This window comes from Mycteria americana, chromosome 6 (assembly GCF_035582795.1).
Source record: "Mycteria americana isolate JAX WOST 10 ecotype Jacksonville Zoo and Gardens chromosome 6, USCA_MyAme_1.0, whole genome shotgun sequence".
Classification (NCBI taxonomy): domain Eukaryota; kingdom Metazoa; phylum Chordata; class Aves; order Ciconiiformes; family Ciconiidae; genus Mycteria; species Mycteria americana.
The window spans coordinates 14579363-14600198 of record NC_134370.1 but is presented as its reverse complement, the minus strand read 5'-3'; the positions used below and the strand labels follow the sequence as shown (position 1 = coordinate 14600198).

General features: G+C 39.6%; 2 protein-coding genes across 5 annotated transcripts in view; one reads left to right on the top strand and one right to left on the bottom strand.

Annotated features, from left to right (window-relative positions):
* Positions 1–12806, bottom strand: part of STN1 (STN1 subunit of CST complex) — a 48451-nt gene extending 35645 nt beyond the window's left edge. For 2 of the 3 annotated variants that reach the window (XM_075504612.1, XM_075504610.1), the window contains exons 1-2: positions 12753–12806; positions 6817–6881 (exon numbers count right to left, since the gene is read on the bottom strand). The gene's annotated coding sequence lies outside the window, so the exon portion shown is untranslated. Of the gene's footprint in view, positions 1–5789; positions 5871–6816; positions 6882–12752 lie in introns of those variants that run through there. The other variant, XM_075504611.1, reaches the window with a different exon arrangement.
* A 148-nt stretch (positions 12807–12954) lies between these two features.
* SLK (STE20 like kinase) overlaps positions 12955–20836 on the top strand; it is a 52958-nt gene continuing 45076 nt past the window's right edge. For both annotated transcript variants that reach the window (XM_075504609.1, XM_075504608.1), the window contains exon 1: positions 12955–13898. In XM_075504609.1, coding sequence (XP_075360724.1) covers positions 13749–13898 — 150 coding nt within the window. In that variant the 5' untranslated portion in view covers positions 12955–13748. The remainder of the gene's footprint in view (positions 13899–20836) is intronic.

Sequence of the window (20836 nt, the reverse complement as noted above, 5' to 3'; positions counted from 1 at the left end):
AGACAAAAAAGGCTCCTGAAAAAATGTGTATTGATATCAGCTTCACAGCTGTTAGAAAACTATCACACAGTAAGATAAGGTCAGTTTGGATCCACTTCCTACCTGGTAATTCTATTAAAAGTCAAAGTAGGGTAAGCACTTTCAGTCTTTCCTAATAAACTACCTTCTGCTGCTGCTCATGTGAAGTCCTGTAAGTTTAGATGCTACCTGCTGCAACAAGTGTCCGTAAGGGCACTACATGTCCTGTAGGTCTTATATACAAGGCAAGTACAATTCCAATTTAAAAAAGTAGTTTTGAAACAAAATTGAGAGCGCTAGAATTCCTCTGAACTTCCAGAAGTTTAGCAGTTCCTGAAATATTACTTGTACAAGTGTTAAGATCTAACATCCCAAGATAACACATTTACCAATAAGAAAGAATTACAGAATTTTTCTTAAAGATACTGCTTGAAATTTGAAGCATCATATGTCTTTTAATTACATTAGATTATATTACAATACACTTCCCTGGCAAGGGAAGATGGTGCAAGACAAAAGATGCATCACCACAAACTTTAGCCAGTAGGGAGTCTATCAACAACATAGAAAGGTATTGTCCACAGTGTCTGTAATAATCAGGATATAGATGGGAGCAAACAAGCCTTGTTTTATCAATAAATTGACACCACTACCATGTAATAGTCTTCCAGTGGAGTTAATGTCTCCATGTCATAACCTGTAATGTATTTCCCTCTCTCTGTTTTTTCCTTTTCACAGCACTGCCTTCTGGACAGGCGCATGTGGCTGCAGGAGACCAGACAGACTGGCTCCTCCAACATCAACAGTCTTGGAAGGAAGGGGGACAAAGCTTGCAGTTTTAGATTGCCTTCTTCAGCATTGCAACTTATTTTATATGCAAGTCAAACCTTGTAACAAGGCTTTGGCACCCAATTTTCCAAAAGCATGATTCTGGAAAACTAACGAGGAAGTGTGCAATAAAACAAAGAGTAGAAGTAGCTCCTTCTGATCCTTGTCCCATGCATTTTAACTCACAAGATATTTTCCTACAGATCAAGACATCAGTAAAGCACTTAACAGACCAGTAAGCTAGCTCTATACGTTTATTTGTCATGGACAGCTATGAGCTTACCACAAATAAGGTAGTAGTAGTCACTACTGATAGTTAGAAAGCTTCACTTGCTATTTGTATTTTAAAGCTATTGGATAATCACGCTGAAGCACCTTCTTCAACTAATTCTCTAACCTGTCTCAAGTGAGGGCAGGAGGAAGTCTATGAAGATGATTAATTCTCTCTGAAAGCTCTTAATCACCCACAGTGCTGCCAGAATGAGCTGAGCTGCTGAAAAGACATTCTTTCACTGGGAGAGAAGGTTCTCAGTTGTTAGTGTGAAATAAAAACAAACAAAACTAAAAATAAATTACTTCTTATAAAAAGTTTGCTGCTCGGAAAAACAGCAGTATGGAAGCTTTGATAGCAAGAGGATTCCAAACAGGCTCTTGGCAAAGGAAACTTTTTTTGACAGATACATGTAACTTACTGATCCAACACAAAGGAATATTAACTCATTCAAGCTAACTAACAGAGCAAAGAGAATAAAACCTAATTCACCCCTGCTTAAGGCAACACAGTTAGCTTTCCTACTTTGGTATAGCAGCGTAAAATAGATTTAGTGCCACTTCTTGAATGAACGTTCTCAAATTTCAGAAATTTGAGTAGAACTAGCAAGCACTGGTTAATAGCTTTCTGAAGCCATTGGGCCTGTGAACTCCATGACAAGGTTGACTCAATTTCTAGAGGCAAGTTTTCCTGCCCATTTCCCTCCCTCCCCTTTAAATTAGTTTATGCATCTGGTATAAGTTAAAACAGCCTCTGAAATAAGATCAGAATTTATATGAACTTTCATGGCACAACAGAGCATTCCATTACAACCAGAGACTTCTAAAATAATTAACCTACCATTTGGTCTAGGTGCAGTTGTGATGAATTTTTCAAGATATTCCCAGCACCCACCAAAGCATTAAATTATGACAGACTTGCTTAATGTTCTGAAATCAATTTAAGTTTTTCTTTGCTATACAAGTGAACCTTTTAACTATATCAGAACACTGTTAGGCTGTGCTTGAAACATGGTGTCCAAATAGCACTGCTGTTGGTCTGACCTGTCAGCCTCATCTCTGTGCCTGGGAAGATCATGGAACAGATCCTCCTAGAAGCTGTGCTAGAGCACATGGAGGACAGGGAGGTGATTCGAGACAGCCAACATGGCTTCACCAAGGGCAAGTCCTGCCTGACCAACCTAGTGGCTTTCTAAAAGGGAGTTACCACATCAGTGGACAATGGAAAAGCAATGGATGTCATCTATCTGGACTTCTGTAAAGCCTTTGACACGGTCCCCTACAACATCCTTCTCTCTAAATTGGAGAGATACGGATTTGATGGGTGGACTGTTCGGTGGATGAGGAATTGGTTGGATGGTTGCATCCAGAGGGTAGTGGTCAACACCTCAATGTCCAGATGGAGATTGGTGACAAGTGGTGTCCCTCAGGGGTCCGTACTGGGACCAGTGATGTTCAATATTTTCATCAATGACATTGACAATGAGATTGAGTGCACCCTCAGCAAGTCTGCAGATGACACCAAGCTGAGTGGTGCAGTTGACATGCCAGAAAGATGGGATGCCATTCAGAGGGACCTGGACAAGCTTGAGAAGTGGACCTGTGTGAACCTCAAGAGGTTCAACAAGGCCAAGTGCAGGGCCTACACCTGGGTCGGGACAATCCTCAGTTTCAATACAGGCCGGGGGATGATGTGATTGAGAGCAGCCCTGCGGAAAAGGACTTGGGGGTACTGATGGACAAAAAGCTGGACATGAGCCAACAATGTGCTCACAGCCCAGAAAGCCAACCATATCCTGGGCTGCATCAAAAGAAGCGAGGCCAGCAGGTTGAGGGAGGTGATTCTGCCCCTCTACTCTGCTCTGGTGAGACCCCCCCCCCCCCCGGAGTACTGTGTCCAGCTCTGGAGCCCTCAGCACAAGAAGGACATGGAGCTGTTAAGAGTGGGTCCACAGGAGGGCCACAAAAATGATCAAAGCAATGGAGCACCTCTCCTACGAGGATAGGCTGAGAGAGTTGGGGTTGTTCAGCCCTGGAGAAGAGAAGGCTGCGGGGAGACCTTATAGCAGCCTTCCAGTACTTAAAGGGGGCCTTTAGGAAAGACAGGGACAGACATTTTAGCAAGACCTGTTGTGGCAGGACAAGGAACGATGGTTTTAAACTAAAGGAGGGCAGATTTAGACTGGATTTAAGAAAGATTTTTTACAATGAGGGTGGTGAGGCATTGGAACAGGTTGCCCAGAGAGGTGGTAGATGCCCCATCCCTGGAAACATTCAAGGTCCGGTTGGATGGGGCTCTGAGCAACCTGATCTAGTTGAAGATGTTCCTGCTCATTGCAGGGGGGTTGGACTAGATGACCTGTAAAGGTGCCTTCCAATCCAAAGCATTCTATGATTCTACGATATACAAAATAATTTTAAGTCAGAATAATTTTGAAGTCTCAGATCCAACTAGGACCATCAAATATGTTGTGAGTGTAACTAGAGACTGAGATTACTCATTTGGAGCTCTTTTGGAAGATTGAGACCTAACTGTTACACTTGTTAGAAAGATTAATACTGTTAGCTTGACACTGATCTCTGTTTCTAAGCCAGCTGCATTTGTTCTTTTTTGGTTGTTTTTTTAATGCTATTCCACAAAATTATTCTTTTTATCCTCCAAATAAAGACTCAGTGCTTCCTGTCTGAAGGCACTTCTTGTAGAAAAACGTTCAGACATTCCAAAAGACAAACCTGTGCAAAATGAAAGGCAGTAGGGGGGGGAAAAAAAAAGCATTAAGACCATATATATTATTACAGTATTCTCTCTTTTACTGGGGGAAGTTTGAACTATCATCCCACATAAGAACAAACCTTTTGTTATGCTTTTCTAATGCTCCTCACACAGGTCCTCTCAGCCAACATCTAGGAAAAGTATCAAAAGGGTGGGGTTTTTTGTATCAGAAATGGTACAATTCTCAGCCCAGTATTCTCTGAATTTCTTTTGTAACTGTGCCTCCTTTCTGAGGACTAGAACTTTTATACCTGAAATCAAGCACAGGATTTCTTAGTCGCACTCAGGCTGCTCTGACCTACAAAACCAAAAAGTTTTAGAGATGCCAAAGGTGTGTAGATATTTCTTGATTCCTTAAGACAAACTGTTCTGCGCAATCTCTTACACTGCATTCTATGAACTTTGAATGATCTGAAGAGTAGTTTCTTCTCAGCTAAGGAAAGCTGGCTCATCATCCCTTATCTTCAGCTGCTAAACTCTATTAGGACCTGTTAAAAATCCAGAGACTTTGTCCTCTATTAACTTTTGGGTTAGCAATTTTTGTAATTCTCTGAGGATGTTCAGAAATAATGAATATCTTACAGATGCTCCCTCTGAGGTCTGTCCAAACCTCATCACTGAGAGCTCATATAGGACTGATAGAGAACAAACCAAAACTGTTCAGGAATACCTGTCCTGCAACATGAGTATCTTCTTAATAGCTTTCCTCCCTACGGAGCTAAGACGGCTAGACTTCTTTGCTAGTGATGATTTTTGCCGACCTCTAAAAACTTTTTCTGAATCCAGTAGGAAGGCACCAAATGGAAATAACACTATTAAGATTCTTGAAAGAAAATACCTCACCGACAACTGTGGCTGCAACTTCTTACATTCCCTACATGAATCACTGTCACAGCTAACATGATAATGTCACTACTATTTCCGACTTCTCGGTATGTAAAAAAAAAAACAGGCTTTTATGAACAGATTTAAGTGTCTCCTTAATTGCATTTGAGTTTGAATAGATGCCACTCCCTACCTCATGCTTCTGAAAATAAGTCACTCCTGTATACCGCATCCAGAACAGTATCTTATAGCTCAGCTAGAAGCCACAGGAATTATTTTTCCTACAGGTAATTATTTTCTGCTACAGAAAATTCAGTCCACTTAATGCAATGGGCTTTTTTGGCTTAATCCATAAATGTGACATGGTATACTATAAAACATAATTTTGTGGATTAGATATTAAAGGTCCCTTCTGTCAAAAAAATAAAGATTCCATGGCACTTGAGACAAAGTGCATCACATCACAATAATCTCTTTTCTCATAAGGACGTCCTAGTGCCCAAAGTTTGCATATACTATTGTTGAGCACACAATAGCTGCTGTTTGCCTTAACAATTGACACATTATTACAGCTCCACACATTGCTGCTGTACCAAGAAGAGATCCTACATAAAACCAAATTCTACTTGACAACACACAGTAAACTTTTCTTGCCTCAAAAATGAGAATTTTGCAATAGCTTATAAAAATCTAGGTAAAAAGAGAAGAACATTACAAATAGAGAAACTATTTTAAACATGGCTGTAATAGAAAAATAACATTTTTCACTGAAAAACAATGCTGTTTTCTCAGTGAAATCAGTTTGTATTTTAAAGTCTAGTGTTGCATTAACAAACAGTTGGTATCTCTCATTCTAAATGTTATTTCCCCTTTTTGCTAGTAGACACATCTCCAATATTATCCCACTGCAATGTCTCTCTTTGGGATATTACTAAAGAATCAGTAGTTTTTAGTGTTATCTTTTTGTCAGATTGTCCTTTTTTGTGCATGTGTGTGAAATGTTCCCTACTTTTCAGTATGGTGTATTTTTAATAATAGTTGTAGAATGCATAATATACTTCCTGCTTATGCTTACCACATAACCAGGATTGGGTTTGCTGGCTGGCTAGCCATAATAAAAAACAGATTTAAAAATAACTCATTTTCATATTACAGAACAAGTTATTCAGTCCCAAGATTCCAGAGCTGATCAGGATCACAAGAGAACACAGTGTCCATTCTGGAAAAAAAGGTTCCTGGGAAACAGAGGAAGAAATTCAGGATTTGCAGAAAGAAAAGCAGCAATACATGTGGGTTTTTTGTTCAGACATTTTTTGTGCCAGTATTGACTGAAAGCAATACCGAGATGCAAAGCTATCTTTATCCCTTAATAAATTTCTAATCCTAGCTGCTATGTGAACTAATACAAATTTGAAAGCCACAAACAAAAAGAGCAAATCAGCTCATGACTCCTATGCAAGAGGAAAAGGTCTAATTACCAGCTGGGGGAAAGACAAACATGGTGAAGCATTTGTAATACATGCTTTCATGTGACTCAACTAAAGCTTCTAATATCCATCAGATGGAGGGGGCTCTGCAAGTTTTAAATACTTTGCCTTGTGTTCCTGTACAGTTTTGATCAAACAGATTTTGCTTTAAATGAAATATAATCTCAAGTGATTAAAATGGTTAGAAAGAATACAGCATTATAGCTAAGAGTAGTAGTATTTTAATTGCATATTATTTTAAAAGAAATCAATACTCTAGATAGACTTATTCATGTGTGGTTCTGTGAAAGATTGTTATAGTCATCAAGACATGGAGGGAAATAATTTTTATTAGACTAACTCCTGTATTAAAAAAAATAAAGCTATCCACCAATGCAGCTCAGTATTTTAATATTACCTGAAAATTCCTATAAAAGGAGTTTTTCAGTTAAATACAAACCAAAAAGCGTCCAGCCTTCTTAAACAATTTTATCATGAAAGAGGACTTGAAGTTTTTAATTGCATTAGTCAGTTAATCAATAAAGAGAATCAGCTATGTAAGTTTCAAGCTGTTGACACTTTCCATTAAACTCGAGGTCTGCTTCTCACTCAAATAAGTATAAAAGCACAACTTACCTCTCCAATTATATATGACTATGTTTCCAAATATCAAACTTGAAGGTGGTTTTCTTGCAGACCAACTAGAAACAATAAGAAAAACATATTTATTTTTTGCAATAACTTCAAGGAAGTTAACACATTAAAGCTTGAACACCTTTGACCCGCTATGTTTCCGAGAAATATTCTTGTACTATTTGTTGAAATATCTGATCCTTATACAAGATTTCTATATTTATATTATTGCTTTTTCATCTGACATTTGATTTCAGATAAAGCCTATTCAATAAGACATAATCTGTTTACTTGGAAACATTCAGGTAATTTGGCAACTTTTACATTTGCTCTGTCATCATTCCCAGAGGTGTTGCCTGATATCAAGAGAACTGCACTCTAAGAGTTCTGCTGGCAGTGGTAGCTCCATAGGTAGGAAGAACCACCCCCATCACAGGTTTCCAGGACAAGTCACCTCACACAGTTAAATACTGTGTGATAAAGGTAAGTATCTAAAATGGGAAAGGGCGAATTGCCCTCTGAAGATACCTTTCCTCGCTGACTACTGAAAAAGCTAGAGCAATTTAGACTAAACACACAGATTTTTCTGAAGCCAAAATTAGATCAATCCTATTCCTAAACATTTTAACACTTAATTTTTTTACTGCAAACATCAAGTAATACCCTTATATGTTGAAGCTTCCAAATGCCACATGTTTCTATGGCAATTTGTAGATTAACTGGTCCTGCAGTAATGCATAAAAAAAAAAAAGTAGTCATGTAATGTATAGTTTCCAGGTTATTGATAGGAGCCTGAGCATTGATTCTGGCTAATGAGAGATGGGCAAGCTCTTGAGCGTCTAATCTCTGGTATTATAGTTTTTTCCCTGTTTGTATTATGTATGACTGAACTATTGCTGTTACTCATATCAGAAAGGCTCATAAAATACCGAGCACAAAACCGAGTCTCTTTTTTGTTCCTTTATGAAGACAGCTTTACATTTCAAATGCAGAACAGAAATACAAGTCTCTAAGCTACAGATCTATCAACTGCACATTTAATAGAAGGGCTTTAAGAGTGCTATATACAGTATGGTCTCCCCTCTCAAGGCTTCCAATAAATGGGTAACATGACTTGATGCTCCTTGGAGGAAAATGTACAGCCTTTTAGGCCATCTTCTTACATCATAAAGAAATGAAAAGATTTTTTTAGCCCTCTTTTGTATTTCTTTCTTCACCTTATCATAAACATGGGTTATTAACTAAAGATACTACTAGCTCCTCTGTACTTACTACCCTTAATTAGAGCATTAGGACACAGGAGTCAGGTACAGCATAGCAAGTGTAGCGGGGTCACAGGAAAAGGACAAAAAGTTAAAAACTTGGCCTGTGCACAAAGATGACGGAAGTGGTATAGAGGGAAGAAAAGGAATATCTTTAAGGTCAATATACAACATGGAAAGAGACTGAAAACACCATGGTATTTAAAGTCCACTGAACTGAGGTGCTCCTATGAGAAGGCAACACATTCAGAATAGTAGGAAAAGAAAAATGACTCATGATGAATGGGAGAAGGGAGAAAAAGGTCAGGTATGGGAGAGTCACCAAAAATTGCTCACAAAGCCTGAAGGACTGAGGAAAGTTAGTAAAGCTGTGGTGGTACAAGGCGAAGTATCAGAACTTAATTCCATAAAATCCCAAACTCCAAGGAAAAAGGAGTCAGATTCAGAGGGAAGCAAGGCAGCTTTTGGAAATAACTTCAGAGGCTGGACACACAAGGTCTTGGCAAAAGCCAAGAATGCAAAAAGGAGGACGTTAAAAAGGAAGGTAGTGGGTTAACTAGAAAGATCTAGAAGTTACAGTGGGTTAACTAGAAGGATCTAGAAGTTACAGTGGGTTAACTAGAAGGATCTAGAAGTTACAGTGGGTTAACTAGAAGGATCTAGAAGTTACAGTTGCGCTTAGAACTGAAATGAGTCCAATACAGCAGAAAACATTAACTTCGGGAACAGAACAGAGTAGAAATCGTAGGAGTCTATGGAAAAACACCACCGTATAATTGGAAAATATCAATGAAAACACCACGTACATCAAGTAAAGAAAACAGAAGGGACAGTGTTGAGTGCCAAAGGTGACAGACAGATTAAGACGGATGAAACAAGAATTATGTCTCAGATTTAACCACGAACAAGCCACCTGTGACCTTACAGCAGTTCAATGAACTCAAACATCAGACAGAAGATTGGAGGACATCAGTGAAAGCGTGGGTGGACAGAAAGTCAAGACAATATAAAAATATACCATTAAATATTTTGAAAGAACTGAAGACAGGATGTAGGACTGCAGTGAAAGGGCAATATATTCTGTGAAGAACACATTTCAAATTAAATTTCGGAAGCAAGTGTTTATTTTCAATGAAGAGAAACTGAAGAGAGCAGTTTAAATGAAATAGAAGTAGAACTTAAAGAGGGAGTTAGGAACAGTAACAAGTGTAAGCAATGAAGTCAATGGGAAAGGATGGCGATATTAAGCAGCAGAAAGGATAAAGGAAAGTTCTAAGTCTTAAAGAGATGAAAAAGATTGCACTAAAGAGTTACAGCTATTTTTAAGCCAGTATATTTGATGCCCAACCGAAATAGTTCTTTAACATCTTTACTCTGACGTTTTAAGGAAGCATTGAATTTTCAAAAATGCATTGCATTAAATTCTTGAAGGAGAAATTTTAATATACTTATAACTTACTTTTACCTTTTTATCCTTACCATCTGGAAACACTTACAGTTGCTAAAAACTTCTACCGGGGAAAAAAAAAAAAACAACAACCAACCCCCCTCCCCCCCGCCAAATAAAACCACACACACACACACACACAACCCCAGGCTTCATACAGCCTCCTCCATACCAGGAAGTCAATGCAAATTGGGAGAGATTTGCTACTAGCACTTAACCTTCACCTTACAGAGTTTATTTTTAGGATTGAGTGGCAAGCTGTAACTCTAGAGTGAAAGAATAAGGGAAAAATTGAGACTGAGCCACAGTTCTCCTTTTCAGATATAATGTTTTTATCTTGAATTACTTGTTAAAGAGTAAGCAAAAAAAAAAACCAGACGACATTAAAAGCAAAACTTTATGACTAGATTAATTGCTCCTTTCTTGTGCCAGCCTTTAATCTTATATTTTCAACATTACATAAATTAAAAGCTCTCTAGTACAGGAAGACTATCTTTATAAAAGTCTAAAGCAACACATCTATAGTACTTACTAACATGTAGTCATTGGTAGGATGACACTACTGTCCCTGTTCTGCTCTGAGTGAACCTGTTTTATCACACACATGTTCAAAGCAAACTGACACATTATATAGATGCTCTATGTCAACTACTTACAGTCAGAAGTTCATTTATCCATAGAGCTGAGAAAGAACTGGGCCCTGGTACCACAGTCCCATAACTGCCAGCCTTATTAAAGCAGCTCAACTACATTTGTTCACATATAGCTCAAGAAATTTTCTTTTAGTTTTGCATTTATTTCCAGTTATCATTACAAACTCTGACATACACATATACACCTCCCCACCCCCACTCCCCGCTGCCCTATGACATTAACCCTGAGGCTAAAGAAAAGCTTATCCTGCCTAGATACAAGGATTTCATGCTATGGCTTTGGATTCCTTTTTCCCCCATCCTCTATCAATTAGTCAGCTCAAATAAACAGATGGAAGTTAGTCCCAAAGCACTTTTTATCCAAGAGGAAGCAAGGTAAAATCAAAATATTCAATTTAAAAAATAAATGAAAATTATTATTAAAGCCATCCTTATATTTTAACATCCAAATGAAAGCTATCATCCCACCCTGAAGGGGCACACACATAAAAAAAAGGTATTATAGAGAGGGAAAAGAAATTGAATTCTAAAAATTAAGATCCCAGAAGCTAAATTGCTGCTGGTAACACTGCAGAAACCTTATCAATCACTTTCTTTGTTATTGTATTTAATCCAAACTATCTGCATGAAACTTGTAAATTAAGTTAATAGGTGCAGGCAGCCAGCCAGCTCACAGGGGAGAAAGGAAAACAGCTCATTTGGATTGCAGTTGTTTCTTGGTATTACCCTTACACACATAAACAGTCTTGGCTTTAACACCCTCCTCAACAGTTTTACATTTTGTGGCCAAGCTGTCAATACAAAGGAACCACAAAGCCCAAGATCATTTTTGGACAGCAAATGCTGATTATTACAACAAATCAGGACTGCTATCAGGTTAGCAAGAGTACTTGAAAAGCTCTCTATTCATAGAGTAGTACTACCTTGAAACTGATTTTATACAGATTAAAGAAATTATCTCATGACACAACACTGTTGTTTGATTCATAAACTCTTTGTGGCAGTGGCCATCTCCTTGTTCTGTTGCAGGACAGTGCCTAGCAGTGTTTTCCTGTACACTATAAATACTATTAGCACCACTAATTACTCAACATACAATGCCAACTTATTCTTAAAAGGTTTCTACCCCAGCATGCTTCAGCTAAAAAAACCATCGTTAACACACAATGCAAAGTTCAGTTCCGGGCTACTTCTATGCCCTTACCTCCTTCTGAACCACCTTTCTAACCTTCATTACTACAAACACCTGTAGTATTAGACAACTCCTTTGATGAAATCCCTTTCTTGACTCACCCCAGCACTTTCTATTCCTTAAAGTCATGCTTCTTTCAAGGAGACTGTTGAGGTTGCCATATGATCCCCATAACCGGTGCATCTCAATGCCTCATTATTATTACTGAATTTACACATGGACTACCCTCCTTAGATAGCAAACTACTGTCATGCTAATAAAACAGTCTGAGGAATTATTCACACCAGAAGCTTGATCTTTAGAAGCTTTTAACACAGTTTAAAACAACAGTAACTGCAGGCACTCAGCTTCATATGAGGATAAGGCATTACATGATTTTCACTGGGTGTTTGTCTCATTGTCAGATCTCTCTTAGGTCTTACATCATTGCCTTTACTGCAAGATCAGCTTCCTGTCTCCCATCACAGCCTAAACTTTGTCTCCAAGATGTCTGCTAATTGCCCCTTATCAAAGCAATGGGAAGACCTCTTGCTTTCACGTGAAGAAATACCACACGTTTGGTGGCATATAAACAACACAACTATTAAAACACAATTATACTTCAGGCTGATGAAGGAATCGCTTGTGGGAAGAGAAGGTTGTGAGATAAGGAAATTCAAGCCTGTCCTACTGATTAAATCTCACAAGATACCAGACATGCAGCACATTAACATCACACCGTACTATGACAAACCAGTAGCTGGTCTAGGAGCAGTACTGGCCCACAAACAAAAGAAAGTCTTCCAACATTGCCTTTTTCTACCAACACCTTCTCAAAAAACGCTCCCAAGCTCAAACCCTCCAGGAGGCACCACCTGCCATCACAACACTCCTGGCAGACAGACGGCCTCATAGCCCCTTCAGCATCTTCAGTGAGACCTGGGAGCAACGTGGGGAGAGGAGGGAGTCTACGTGTGCTGAGAAGAGGAACTCAAGGTACCCAACCAGCCCTGAAAGGAAGCTTTCCCCCTACCTAGGAAACATCACCCTCTGCCGCAAGACCGGGGGGGACCTTCCCTACACAGGACAGTTGAGAAGAAATAAGAGAAGAGCAGGGTAGCCTTCAGGATACGCAACTTAGCAGATAGTAAAGGATCATTTTTCCACACAGCCTGTCCCATAACGACTACCAGAAGACGAAAGGGAAAAGTCACTTCCCTTCCCTTCCCTTCCCTTCCCCTCCCCGCCCCCCCCACTGCGAGTACGCAGCCTACCCCCAAGGAGAAACAGGAGGAAAAGACGAGAAGTCGCCCACCCTAAGCGCTGCCTCCCCAAGCCCTGAAATAAAGGGAAGGCGAGGGGGGAGGGAATGCACCCCTCCATCTTGGAGCCAGACACCAACTTACCCGCCGGAGGCCTCGGCGCGCTCCTATTGGCTCGTGCCGCCACATCACGTGGGAAAGGGAAAGCCCCGCCTCTTCCCCCACCTTTGCCGGCGACGAACCGTTGGTGGGGGCGGCTGTCGGTATGGTGCGTGCGCATGCGCTGAAGGAGGCGGTGGCGCGCGTGCGCTGGCGCGGTGGCGGCGGCCGCGGCTGGGGCGCGAGGCGGTTCCGGGAGCGCGGGAAGAGGGGCGGGGGCACGGGGCGCGCGCACGTGCCGGCGGCGGGTGGAGAAGGAGGAGGAGGAGGAGGTGCTGCTGCCGCCGCCCCGCCCCGCAGGAAACGGTGCCGCCCGGGCCCCGCTCTGCGAGAGGGCGGGGGAACGAGCGGGAGACGGGAAACGTCGTCTTCCTCCGCTCTGCCATCCCGGGACGCCGCGAGGCCCCGATCTGTGAGGGCACCGAACGGGAGTCGGGAGTGGGGCAGCCCCCTCCCCTCTCCTCCCCTCCCGACATCCGCCCCATCCTCTGAGGCGGGAGTGCCCTCGGCGGGCAGCGGGGCGACCGCTCCCCCTGGCCGGCGCGCAGCCGCTGCCCCCTTCCCGCGGGAGCCGTGATCCCTTCGCCGCCCCTCTTCTCCTCAGGCTCCATCCTCCGCCCCGCCCGCCGCCGCCGAGCCGCCCGTTCCGAGGAGGGATCCCGGCACTTGTTGCTGACGCGATGGTCACCGGCCCGGCCAAGTAGGCAGGGACCGCCGAGCCCGTCGCGGGAGAGGAGCGCTGCGGCTGGCGTCGAGGGCCCGGCCCCTCGGGGGGGCTCCGGGGGATCTCGGCGTGTTGTTTCCTCTCGGCGCCCGGCGGTGACGGCTTCCCAGGCGGCCTGAGGACTTTCCTCGGCCCTCGTGGGGATCGCGCCCGACAGGACCGCCCGCCCCGGATGGTCACGGCGGGCTGAGGGGGCACCGCCAGACGCCGCCGCCGCCTGGTCGCCTGGAGGCTGGCCTCCCTCGGCCGGAGGAAAAATGTCCTTCTTCAACTTTCGTAAGATCTTCAAGCTGGGTGGTGAGAAGAAGAAGAAACAATACGAGCACGTCAAGAGGGATTTGAACCCTGAGGAGTTCTGGGAAATTATAGGAGAGCTGGGAGATGGTGCTTTCGGTAAAGTGTTCAAGGTAAGAAGGGCAAGCGGGCAACTCGAATCACTTGTAGTATTGCTCATAGCTAAAAACCGACTTGTAGTATTGCTTCTGAGTTCAGCGCTGTCTCAAGCTTGCCTGTCTGTAAGCTCTGTCCCTTTGGGATACCTGTTGTAAGCATCAAGTTTCCGGAGAACTGCGTTAGGCAGGTCAGGGCTGCGCCTACCTGCCGCCCTGCGAGGAGGGACGTGTCCCGAGTTCCCGCGGTGTGTCGGTTGCAGAGCAGAGCGTGTGATCCAGACGCCTCTTGCCCACAGAGGCTCATGAAACTAAAGATAGAAAAGACCTATTAGGTCATTGTCCCGCCTTCTGCTCCACCCTGCCCGCTGCTGAATCGCTCGCTTCTCCTGTATTTTGTTTTTTGGACTCGTGGACAGTATGGCTTCCGGTCTTACAAAAACTGTATTTTCTTAGGTGTGAAGTTCATACTTTTGTTTTTTAAAGTTTCTGTACGGAAGGAAGCCTATGAACAGTAAAATTGACTTGTGTGCCTCGTCCGTAGTTTATAGGGCCAAGCTCACATTGCTTTTAATGGGCATTCTCCTACCTTGTTCCGTGTGGATTTGAATTAAATAGTTGTGTTATCTTGGCTTTCTTTACGTGGCAGAATTCCTGTGTTGGATCTCCTAACTTCTCTCAGTTGTTTGATCTTTAAATCTTTAAGTATACTGGTACAAATAGTGTTTTTAAGGATGCTTAACTAGAATTTATCAAGCAAAGTAGAGTACAATGACATAGATATAACGCTGCTAGTGTTTGACAAGACTGTAGCTTTTGGGCAAATCTTTAGCTACTTTTCCCCTTTCTAAAAGGGCATTAATGCTCCACATTTGGTTTAGGGATAGTGTGGAAAAAACATCATGGAGGATAAGCATGAGAGAATTAGGAAACTGACATGAATTGAGACTCTGGAGCAGGTTCTTGAGACTAGAAAAAAATTGTATGAGAAAGAAAAGCATTTACAGTGTTTCTGAGAACTAATTTGGTCAAGAAACATTTATATTTAGAATGCTGCATTTGAGAGTTTATGAAATCTGGGTATCATGAAACCTGTGCTATTTCTGGTAGAAATTATTTTAGATTTTATTGTACTGTGGTGTTTGTAAATTTGAGCAAAAGTGCCACAGTTAGTTCAGAATGCTAGATGGGGTTTTTTCACCCTAGGAATTTGTGTCAATGTTCTATTTTAAGAGCATCTAGTTGATTTTGATGTTGGTGTAATACATAGTCTAGATGGTGGTTCTCATGTCAGTGTGGAAGATTAGATTTTTTTGATTAAAATGACTGGGAAATGTGTCTGAAGTTGCTATATCATAAAGCTTGGTGAGTATAAAAACATAATGTTGTCTTTAATGGCATTTGCAGAGTATTAAAGTTTTTCTTTAAACTTCATAGTGGAGATTGGATTCCTTTTTCATGAATATAATGCTCTGTACCATAGAGATGACTGGGGAAGCCTCAAAGGTACAGTACTAAATATGTTGTCCTCCTCCCCCACATGCATTTCCCCTCCCATCCTCAAACCTCTTCTCACTTCATGTTTATCTGTAGGCATGTTGGTATTAGCAGCAGTTTATAGAGGAAGGTGTCTGAGCAAGACAACTGGTAAATTTTGCATTTCAGTGTACTTTGTGTACAACAGGAGAGTTTTTTCCAGTTGGATGTGATTTTTCACTTTCAGATTTATTTCTGAATGTGAAATGACAGTGTTAAATGTTGAAATTTAATTTTTCAAAATTAAACCCTGTTTTAAAAATTGTAGTAGTGAGAATTACACATGCAGTTACACTGGTAAACTTGTTGAATGTAGCACATGTGAAAATTAACAGGTACTAGTATTCCTGGAAAAAAATTCCCATTTAAAAAAAAAGTCTCCTACTGCATGTATTCAGCAGCATTCATTTTGTTTCCATCTAGTTTGAGAAAAAGGATTACACACAGACTAACTATACTTGTGTTTCTGCATCTGAGCATGCTTGGCAAGAAGCTTGTTTTGAAAGCAAGGGTGTGTTAGGTTGTTCTTTCTTGGATATACACCTCAAATGAGAAACTGCAAGAATAGCCATTCAATACTTTCTCAAATTTTGGAATAAAAACTATAAACTAGAATAGAAGTGTCAACTTTTGAAGACTTTGTCTTTAAGTAATGTAAGTGTGGGGGGCTTGGGGGTTTTAATTTTGTGTGATGGGTTTTTTGTTTTGTTTCGTTTTTTATAAAAAAAACCCAACACCCTAGTGTCAGTTACATTTTCCAAAACTACATTTGCCTTTGTTTAAGATCCTCGGAATCAGTGTGTGACAGGGTTTTGGCAGATATATGATAAAATGGAATTGCCAGATAAATAAGGCTTTGTATACTTTGGACTTCTAATAAAAAATAGGTTGGATTGGTTACACGCTATGATTTCCTGTAGAGAAGTATTTGGTTTAGTTGTGTAACTCATCTTCTGGACAAAGTATCAAATATTTAAAGAAAAACTCAAAAGTAACTCTTAAATTATTCTGACAGTAGTATGAAGCCTAGCTTATTAAATTATTTACATTAAAAAATGTTATGTCTAGTGATAACTAGTTTTGTATACAGAAGCCTTAAGGGTATTGAAAACTTGTAGTTCATTCCCCTTCTTTGCAATCAAGTACAAGGGTCTTGCTTATTTTTTAAATAACTTAGCCAAATTACTAGAGGAGTTCGTTTCCTTTGAAGCTGTTTGTTCTAGTTTTCTAAAGCTTTCTTAGCTCTGACAATTCATACATTTCTATTCCCTAACTTCTAAGTAATGTTTAGAAATACTGTATTTCTAAGTGTTTCGACTGCTGTTGCAGGTCTCTCTTGTGATCAGAGACTGCAGACTACTGATGGCAAAGGTTTATGATTGTATAGGACTTTTCACTCTAGCTCTTTTCAGCCTCTTCAGAGAGGCCACTTTTAGGCTATTTTCTTTTCTTTTTGCTCTTGGCTGATGAATACTGGTGTAGTTTTCCACCCTTTTTCAATTTATAGACCCTTGCAGTACTTCAGTATCAGGTGATGGCTCTTGTAAAGAGAATTTAGAGGTTGCTGATGATAGACTTTTTTCCAATCTTTTTTTTAATTGCCTTTCATTGGTTATTTAGAATTACTGAATGGGCTGCCAGGGTTCTGAAAGCCACTGAAGAAGCATAATATTAGCATTGGAGGCTGATTTCAGCTTTGAAATTTGGCATTTAGATCACAAACTACTACTTTTTTTTTTTTTTTTTTAGAAAGAGATTGAGAGATTGAAACTGCTCTTGATTTGATAAGGTTAAGTTCCCTGAAAAATCTTAGACTCCTACTGTTAAAGTTAATTGTAATCAGTTTGCTTTAGGAATGAGTTACATTATTATATCATGTTACTTTATTGTGTGTTATATTGCCCTATTGTATCAAATGTCGGCTCAGTGCACATAGTAAACATTGCTTTAAGGTAAATCAGTATAAGTAAGTGTTAAACTGTAGTAATTTTAAGTAACCATGTGAAGATTTTCATCAGCTTTAAGCGGCTTTCTAAATTCCCAGAAGTTAATGTTCAGATGATGTGAAAACAGACCTTTAAAATGCCTAATGTGTTCTGTGGCTCTTTATTGCTAAAGTTCCTGATTAAGAATCTTTATCGTACAGATGCACATAACTAATTAAGATGCAGCTATCTTCCGAAGTTAACCTTTTGAATGAAATAAAGTGCTGGGACTATATTTTAGTAAAATTTGCCAGCCTTTTTTGGTAGTAAGAACATTGTACACTAATATAAGAACACTTATATTGCAGAAGAGCATTTTCCCAGTATTTAGTTGGTGTCATCTTTGAGTCCTTCACTAGAGGATACTCCTCCAATAAATTAATGGCCTTTTGGCCATCATTATGATAATTATGGGTATCATCTGTACAAATATACCAATTTTAAGTCTTCTGTGGGAACAGATTCTATAGTGGTAGAATATATGTGGCAGTGTACTATATAAGATATAGAGTATCTATGTATGGTATGTGTATAGAGAGAATATATAATGTGTATATACTTTATTAGAAACTGACAAATTATTATTAGAGAATCCTTTGTACTTGTCTGGTTTTGAATTGCACTCATGCTTTTTAGTTTGAACTGAAATATTCTGCCCATTTATAGTATCCTATTTATTACCCTGAATCTAAGATGTTGGAAGCATTGTGTATACAAGATTCTCGTAGGAATTTGGAAAATCAAATATTTGTATTTAATCTAAAGTTATGAAGACAAGTTTCCAACTCTCAGCAATTAACTGGTGTTTGGTTAAAAAGCCTATTCTGCTTTCTCTTTAGGTTCAGAGAAGGAATGTTGTGGAAGCTGTTAGCCATAATCATGGTGAACAGCATTACCCAAATGCATTATCTTCTGAAAGTTACAACTACATTAAGTATTCACATGTACTTATATTTGTGATAATGGCCAATGCAAACTCACCTCTGGCTAATGATAGTGGGCTTTTTATAATAGTGTTTCTCAAGTCAAATAAACTAATGGTGTTGCTTCATTTAAGTTAAGCGTTTGTTTGTGTATTTAAAACAATCTTACCTGTAATGTACCTATATGACTTACAGGAGAGCTTGTTTTTGCCTTAATGTCTTGTACAGCAGGTAGGAACAAATAAAATTTTTAAATAGTGGTTTAATAAGACTGGACCAATTCACGTATATAATTTAATGCTAGTGCGGCCTTAACTCCTTTTAATGCCAAAAAATGAACTGACAATTGGTGGCTGCTTAAAAGTACTTTTTGCGTACCACTAACATCATAACTTATTTTCTAATCCTGGAAAATACTTTAATTAGTCTGACCTGAAAACAAAATCAGGGCAGAGCAAAGAGAATTTATATTGCCTAGTTTCTGTGGCCTTACAGCACATTGATCGAAATAATTTCTACAGTTGGATACTGCAACTTGAAGTTATCTTAATGATACTAATGTATCATGCTGCTTGCTAGGATGGATATCTTTTACATCTGTAACAACACTCATAGGAATATATTTTGACCACTTAATATCTAAGCTGAAGCACTGATATGCTGTTTTTTGTATGCTCTTCATCTTTTGACTTACCTAGTGTCATAAGCTCCACTAGTGCTTTAGAAGAATTTGTTAGAGCTGTTGGAGCTCAGAAACTTTCCTATGTAAAAAATACAGGTCCCTGTGGAAGGATACTGCTTGAGTTCTTCTGAAATCTTGTATGTTTAGTACTGGTTGGAAGATAAATTCACATTTGAAAATTTCCAGTCAAATACTGTGTTTCATGAACCTGAAGTTCCGTGTGTTATGACTCTGCCATAAGCCTAGACCTGGAAAGAAAAAGCAGGTGAAAATGTCCTAAAATGAATATTAATACATAAGAATGAATCAGTGCAGAATGTTTGGCAGTTTTGATTAAAATTGTTTGCTATACTTAATATATTTTGTTCTAATCTATTTTAATTCATAATTGACTATATAAGTTGACCTCTGATTAAACTGGAGCAGTGAAATAGTACAGTTGTCCTCAGGAGATCTGAATTAATAATGTTCACTTAAATACCATGTTGCTTTGTTTAGCCATAGAGGCATTAGTAGATAGAGAGTTGATTTACTCTCAAGGGACTAATGTATAAGATGGCAGTGTTCAATTTAAAATATTTAGTCTAAGTAAAATAGAACTAAAACTTTACCTGAAGCTTGCTAAGAACAGTCATTTCCCTAAGTGTAGCCTAAGAGTATTTTAGGGCTGCTGTGTATGACCTAGATGAAAAAAGATGCGTGACCGTTCATAGAAGACAAACAAATGATTTTAGTCTTGCTGATCAGCTTGGTGAGTTGCTCTATAATGTTATCTTTATTTTCACACTGTTGCAGTTTTAGCATGTTGAAGATACCAGATAAGGAAAAGGCAGTATCATTGTTTTAAACCCTGGGAAATATGTCAAGGGGAAAGCTTTACAGAGCTCTTTACACCTGTTGTCACTCTCGCTAAGGGTAGTGCAAGAAAGTCATCTGTAGACTGTAAACTGAGATAATTTTCTTGTTTTAAATGGCTATTTGCAGTAGGTGATATCTCCTTTCCATTTTGTCTGTAGCAAGGAAATATTCAAAAGAAGTAAGAAGTATAGCACATGTTTTGTGTCTCACTTTTTGGACATCTTTAAGTCACTTGGCTTAAAATCAGCATCGCAATACTTAACCTATGAGTAATGTATTGTCTGTCTGTTGCAATCAGAATAAAAACTGCAGACAAGTTTGTGGAGGATAAATATAGAATGCTCATGATCACTCCTTGGTAAGGCAGTCATCTTTTCCAAGGTGTGAGCACAGTTATATAAACTGTTTAAAACTCTGAGTAAATAAGAAATCATTATTTGATTTTATTTATCTATGTTTATAAAAGTTCCTCTTTTTTTTTCATGTCATCTGATATTTCATATTTCTTAGCTAACTATTTGTGTAAGTGCTTGGACTGTTGGTTTCTTGTCTGGAGAGTAAAACTTTGGGTTTCAGGCATAAGCTAAATGTGACTGTTTAATGTTGTCAAACAGACTGCAGAATGAAGCTTCTTCTTTAAGCTGTTCTAACTTGGTGAAATAATTATTGATATCTAAGTCAGATTCAGTCTATTTAATTAAATAATTCTGATATAGGAGCTAAAAAATGTTGTGGTACTGTTTTGGGGGGTTTTTAACAGGTTTTGTAGACAAATTGGTTAAATCTTTTGAGCTTAATCTTTGGCAGGGAAGTAGTCCTCCAGTAATGCAATCCTCCAAGCCGTAAGACATGCTGTTGTTGCAGAGCAGCAGTTTGCAAGTTTCTTTTGGTGGTGACCCAAATTCTAGTTTTGACCACCCCATAAACGATATTGAAGAAATAATTTGTTGGGTTTGTATTTGCAAATGCCAC